At 32.4% G+C, this 7,135-nt stretch overlaps 1 protein-coding gene across 1 annotated transcript; it reads left to right on the top strand.

Annotated features, from left to right (window-relative positions):
- Nucleotides 1-5,297: 5,297 nt before the first annotated feature.
- Nucleotides 5,298-7,036, top strand: HELRODRAFT_161489 (hypothetical protein; the record flags this gene model as incomplete). The annotated part of the gene is made up of 2 exons (XM_009021404.1): nucleotides 5,298-6,406; nucleotides 6,727-7,036. The coding sequence occupies 2 exons, from the start codon at nucleotides 5,298-5,300 to the stop codon at nucleotides 7,034-7,036; spliced, it is 1,419 nt and encodes a 472-aa protein (XP_009019652.1).
- Nucleotides 7,037-7,135: the final 99 nt, after the last annotated feature.

Below are 7,135 nucleotides of genomic sequence, written 5' to 3'. Positions count from 1 at the left end.
CCTGTACGGTTATTTTCGTTTGGACAATTTTGCTTACAGAAGAAAGAAAACTCAATGAAACTAATAACTTTAAGAAAAGAAAGAAAAGGAACAAAGAAACATAATTTAAAATAATGGTAATAACAATAAAATAAGAAGAATATAAAAAGAAAACCTAAAAAATTTCTCCTAAAAATGAAAACCTAAAAAAATTGCAAGTTAGGTAGACGCGAAATTTCAGCGTCGTAGACTCTTAATTAGAATTAATAACGTCGATGAATTGAATTTCTTCCTAATAAGAATAAATCAAATAAAGTTATACGAAGATTTAGAAAAGTTAACTAAACAGCAAAAGAGAACTAGGAGAAAGAAAAAAAAATGGAGAGAGAGAGAACGAATAAGAGAGGGAGACAGAAATAGAAAAAGAGAGAGAAAGAGAGTGATTGTATGTTAAATACATCGTCAACATCACGGTATAATACTATATAATACCGATTATACATCGAAATAAAATTGAACTAATGAACACAAAATATATTCAATGTATTTAAATGCGTACTTGGATAAAACTTTGAAGAAGTAGTAAAAGTGAGCCAAGAAATTTAACTAAAAATGGATGAAACCCTTCCGTTTATGCTCTGGCCATTTATCACGTCGTTTTTTTATTCATTCATTCGTTCATTCATTCACTCAATCATTCATTCATTCATCTGTTATTTTTATTTTATTAATTTTTGATTTGTTTACCGTATTTTTTATTCATTTAAAAGCAAATTTTAATGTGTTATTTTAAAACATTGATCATATCGGAGACCGTTCAATGATTTAAAAAAAATTGTTTTTTCTGTTTTTAGACATTATTTTATTGTTAAATTATTCAAATGAACATTTTTTTAAACTAAACACGTACTATTAACCGGAAAAACAACATTACCATCAATCAAACACACTTATATTTTTATTAAATTCTCATACGTATGTGAATGTGTGTGAAAAGACCTCTACTTCTCGAACATCTTTTTCCAGTCAATTTATCATTTTTTTTATGTCACTCATCTACCCATTTATTTTTCAGTCTATTTATCTATGTATCCATTTATCCATCGTCCAACCATCCATCCATCCATCCATTCATCCATCCATCCATTCATTTATCCATCCATCCATCCGTCCATCAGTTTACCTGTCTTGTTTTTTCTGTTCATAATAGACCTCACCTTATTTTCTCATCCACCGATTATTTTCTCAATCAACCACCAATTTGTTAAATGACCAACCATTTTACACATCATTTCATTTCACCATTCATTCAACAACCATCATGGTTTTCATTTGGGTTTTCATTTTTCGAATTTAACTTCTTCCATTCTACCGAATCATCAATCTTATTAACATACCTAACTCCATTCAACATTCATTTATTTATTAAGCTATTCAGTCATTCACTCATCGATTCATTCTTCCATCCAGCTACTCATTCATTTATTCATCCATCCATCCATTCGTTCACTCAACCATTCATCCATCCATCTATCAGGAACACGTCACAGTTTGGAGTATTCATTAAAACTGATCAACCTCAATAGCTGTGACAATTCATCACATTTTAAAATGTAGATGTTTTCCGAGGGAAAAAGTTATTTTCATTTTTAAGAGGCATCTTCAACTAGTTATTTGCGCGCTCATACACACACACACATACACACCACAAACACACACACCACAAACACACACCACACACACACGCACGCACACATACACACACACACAACTAAACTTTTACGCACTCACTCACACACACACGCATACATAAACAAACATACACACACATATATTTACACAAACACATATACACATACAAACCTACAAACCTGTGTGTAACCAGCATACCTATGTGTTTTAAAAAAATTAACGTATAATACAATTAATAAAAATAAGTTAATAACATCAAAGTGTAATTAAATTTCTTAATAAATTTATAAAAAGTTTGACCAATGGTTTCTAGCTTAGTAATTTAACTTGAGTCACTTCACTATTACTTGAGCACCACATTGTTAAAATTACTTTAAAATTTGAATTCATTAGCAAACAAAAGTGATAAACTTAGAATAAATATTTATGATTTATTTAATTTGTTTGATAAGCCCAATTTAAATAAGTAGTCACTATCAAAAAAGTTATCACATACATGATTCTCATAGTTTATGATTTTGCAATCTTGACGATAGCTATCATCATCACAATATCATTTACCGTATCACATATCATTATTTTGTACATAATTTTCTATATTTTAATTTATGATATGATATAATAGCATTATCACTAACAACGTCAAATCAACTACAATCATAAGCATCATGATATCATTTCTGTAATCAGAGGTAGTAAAAATTGTCATTTTCAATATCAACGTCATAGCTTATTGTACGTCATCTTCATCACGTTATTACTGTCAATAACAACATCATCATTAAAAGCATCCTCATCATCATCATCATCATGAGTAGAAACATTATCATCATTATCATCATCAATAGAAACATCACCATCATCATCATCACCACAACATTCATCGTCCTCAATATAAACATCAACTGATGCATTTTTTAGAAAAACATCGAAACAACAACAAAGACATCATCAACAATTATCAACATACATGAAACAACGATCATCATCGTCACCATCTTCGTCATCATCTTCATCATCATCACCAACATCATCACCAACAGCAACAGCAGCAGCCATGAAATTTTATATAAATACGCAAGTACATAAGAGAATTTATAGCGCTTTCAAATAAGCACACGCCATATAAAATGCTAATAATAAATGTTAAAAATTGAGAACATCATAAATAAATACACGTTTGCATGTATGTATGTTTGTGTGTATGTATGTTTGAATGTATGTATGTTTGTGTGTATGCCCTAAGCGGACTTGTGTGTGTATATGTATTTATGCATGTGTATATGCATGTATTTTTGTTTGTATGTATAATACCAAGTGTGTATGTATATTTGTAATAATAAACTAATCAAATAATTATTTGAGCTTAAACATAATTTTTTTAATAAAATTTTGCCTATTCACATCAAACAAAAAATTAACAATACCACCAAATAATTTATTGTCGGTTGACATTTATCCATTTCATTCCCTCATTGAAATTCTAAATCTTTTTTTGCTCCAGATTATTTGGCTTGAAAAATCGAATTACATTTGAAACGGTATTGGAGAAAATCTAATATTCATCTGACGTATGTTGAACGCTTGTTCGATCGTTCGTTCGTTCGTTTGTTTGTTTGCTTGCTTGCTTTTGTTTCTTATTTTGCTGAGTAAAAAATATATTATCAAATGTTAGTGAAGCGTGTTCTTCTTTAAAGCATTTACAACAGTTATCATTTGTTTTTTAGCGCTCTTCTCATCTTTCGCAATTTTCCAGCGAATATTTTCACATTTCCTCGGTACGAATGTTTAACTTTTTCACTTTTTAAATTTTTTTTTGTATAAATGGCTTAGAGTTCATAGCGTTAATAATTTTTATAAGCGCAATTATACAAAATGCCATTTTACCAAAAAAAAATATTTTGATTTATAATAAAGTACGACACGTGTGTAACACAACTTGTAAATGATAGAAAGTACAAAAGTGCAAATAAAGTCAGAACAAAATCAGAGTCACACACACTCACAAATATACGCGCGCGCACACACACACACCACACACACACACATGCACAGCTTACACACACACACACGCACTAACACAGCTTACACACACACACACACACACATACACATTCACACAAAACAGCTTACACACACACAAACATTTACTCGCGTGAACGCACTAGCAAGAAACACATAAACATAAGAGTACTTGTAGCTGTAGCCTCAATAATTGTCATGTATCAACATGTTAGCAGAATTGGACAATAAAAGAATGAAACGAGAATGAGAGAAAGTTCAAATAAGTTTGTTTACATTTTTTTTTTCTTTTCTACCTTTAACGGTTATAAAATACTTTGATTTTGACGTAGTGAATGTGGGACATTGTTTGAGGTTTGTTGGCGTTTTTATTCTTTGTTTTGCTGATGTTTTGCTGATGTTTTGTTGATGTTTTTTAAAGTCTTGTTGAAGATTTTGCCGTTAATTTGTTAGCGTATTGAGCTGGTACAAAAAATTTCAGCTTGAAAATACAAAGGCTGGCACGTGTGAATTACGACAAATTGAAGTTAAAACAATTTTTATGAGAAAAATTATTTCAAATCTACTAAAATAATTTGTTAATTTTATGAAATAATTATTAATTTCCGAGTATTGTGTTAATCTTCTTTCTAGTGCTGCAACGCTATGGTTGGATGTTTCATTGACTAAGGTACGCTTGTATTGACGTGAATCCCACTAATGTAGAGGTTATTGTCATTGTATTGAAGTCACGGTATTAACGTTACTGTGAAGATGTTGTTGTAATGTTGTTGTAAGGTTGTTGTTTTAATACTATGTTGATATCTTTATAAAAGGAATGTTTTATTTCTCGTGTTGTGTCTATGTGTTATCTGTTATCAATTTAAAATAACGTCAACAACAACCTGTTACTATCCTACATCTTACGATTCCACAATAACAACAACAACAGCAAAAACAACAACAACAACAACATCTCGCGTTACATTTAATCTGGTAAAAGATGTAGGATCGCAAAAGGTTGTTGTTGTCAGCACTCGCCATAGTAACGTGCTCACGTAACATTTCACTGCTGACATCTGTCCTGGCTGTAATGTCTCAATGATTTTTAAAAGACAAATTTAAAAAAAAATTTTAGTAACAATTCATAATTTTTTTTTCCTTCAAATTTGACAAATGTTATTCTAAATAAAAATTCTAGTTAGATTTTTTTCTTTGATTCTTAACAACATTAAGGTAAATCATAGGAACGGGTTGTTAGGAGATTGTTACTAAAAAAGAAACATGAAGGTAACAATATAGAATTATAAATCTAGTCTTAAAAACATAATGGACAAGATGAACACAATGAACAAGATATACATAAAGTACAAGATGAATATAATAAAGAGGTTGAACATAGTGAACAAGATTAACATCAAATGTAATTATGATTAAAATATGTTATTTGTGATGATTAGCACAAACATTCAAACTAGACCAAAAATCACCAAATTTTTTTTAGGTTTTGTTAATTTTTTTTTAAACTTTTAAAATTAAATTGTTAAGAAATTACGAATATTTGATATTTTTGAAATTTTAGATTTGAAAGAAAAATTTTTTCGCGAAATATTTCCAAGTAGAACATGGAAACAATCGCGGAAAAGAGAATTGACAGTCCTAAGAATATGGAAGGAGTGAGAAACTCTTTTGCGAAGTTGAAGGTTTGCATCAAGGAAGTTCTCAACGAGTACGACAAAAAACAAGACGTGGCGTTCAATTATCGAGATGAATTATTAGCAGAACAACAAATCAACTTCAATTTGAATCAACAATTTTTAGTAATGTTGGGCGAAATGAAGTTGGAGAACTACTACAACCACGAAAAAATTCGGCACAGAATTGATGAAATGTTGCGTATCCTCGCTCAAGCCGAACGTCACGCGCCAGTAGAGGCAGGCAGAATTGCACGTAAAGGCCTACTAAAACATTCTGTTGGCACCACCCAAATTCTCCATGCATCTTCCAACCTTACTTCCCCATTTAATCTTTTGACAACTATTCCACAGTTATCATCATCGTCGTCGTCGTCATCATCATTGTCATCAATAACCTTTCGGAAAAATTACGTTCACGCGCAAACTTTTTCATCACCAACGTTAACGGGGAAATTATCAGCTCCAATTAAAATTACAACCACCTCGTTGAATGCAGCTTCAAGAATGTCGTCACCGGCATCATCTTCTTTCTTATCTCCATTATCACCATCATCAAACTCATCACCATTCTTATTGTTATTACCATCATCACCATCATCATTATCACCGCAACCCCCATCAACTCACACAACAAATACAACACACACAACTCACACAATTCAAACAACTCACACAATTGACGCCTTTTCGCAAACCTTAATGAGAACCCCATCTCCATCACTTACCTCTGCAAACAATGAAGCAAAATTTCCCAGAACGGCAACGCCATCATCAACAACATCGCTCAGTTTGGCCACAAAATTAATTGCCTCCAAACTAGACCATCCCCAATTTTATTACTCACCATCTAACACGCCATCCCTGCCTTCGTCACATTCGACAACAAATTCAACAAGGCAACTCAGCCCTGACATGCGCAATACATCAAAGGCCGAACAAAAAAATAGAGATGTGCCAACATCAACATCGAGCACTGACTCTCTATCACGTTCCGCCAACGATTACAACATCACTATGACGTCATTTAACAAGTCCAGGTCGTCATCACCACTACTTCGTGTTTCAACATTTTTATCACCAAAGTCAGCAGCGATATCTCAGTTGACAACGACAACTCAAATACAATCATCCAAACATTCCTCGCTATCATCAGCTACAACTTCCAACGCAGCAACAACATTGCAAAATAATTCATCATCAACAACAACAACAACAACACCAGCCACACCTTCAACAACTGAACTGGAAAACTTGAAAACATCGCATCCTATAATTAAACGAAAAGAAATTAAGGCAACTTACGTGAGGAAATTAGGCAGATCAAGTAGCGCTATAACTACAACGACGTCAACTACAGCAACTTCAACAAATACAACGGCGACATCAACCACAACGACCACATCAACTGCAACAACCACATCAACTGCAACAACCATATCAACCACCACGACCACATCAACCACAACGACCACATCAACTGCAACAACCACATCAACTACAACAACCACATCAACTACAACAACCAAATCAACTACAACAACCGCATCAACTGCAACAACCACATCAAATGCAAAGACGACTACAACCACAACAACATCAACAACGACATCAATATCAGTAACATCAGCAACCAAACTAACAACATTAACAATAACAACACAACTTAAATCCACAACTTTTACAACAACTCCACCATCATTGAGAATAGAATTAATAAACATAGCCAATCAAACAGCGAAACACTAAAAAAACATCAGCTAAACAAA

The sequence above is a fragment of the Helobdella robusta genome, assembly GCF_000326865.2.
Source record: "Helobdella robusta unplaced genomic scaffold HELROscaffold_3, whole genome shotgun sequence".
In the NCBI taxonomy this organism is placed as follows: domain Eukaryota; kingdom Metazoa; phylum Annelida; class Clitellata; order Rhynchobdellida; family Glossiphoniidae; genus Helobdella; species Helobdella robusta.
This window is presented reverse-complemented; position numbering and strand designations above follow the sequence as displayed.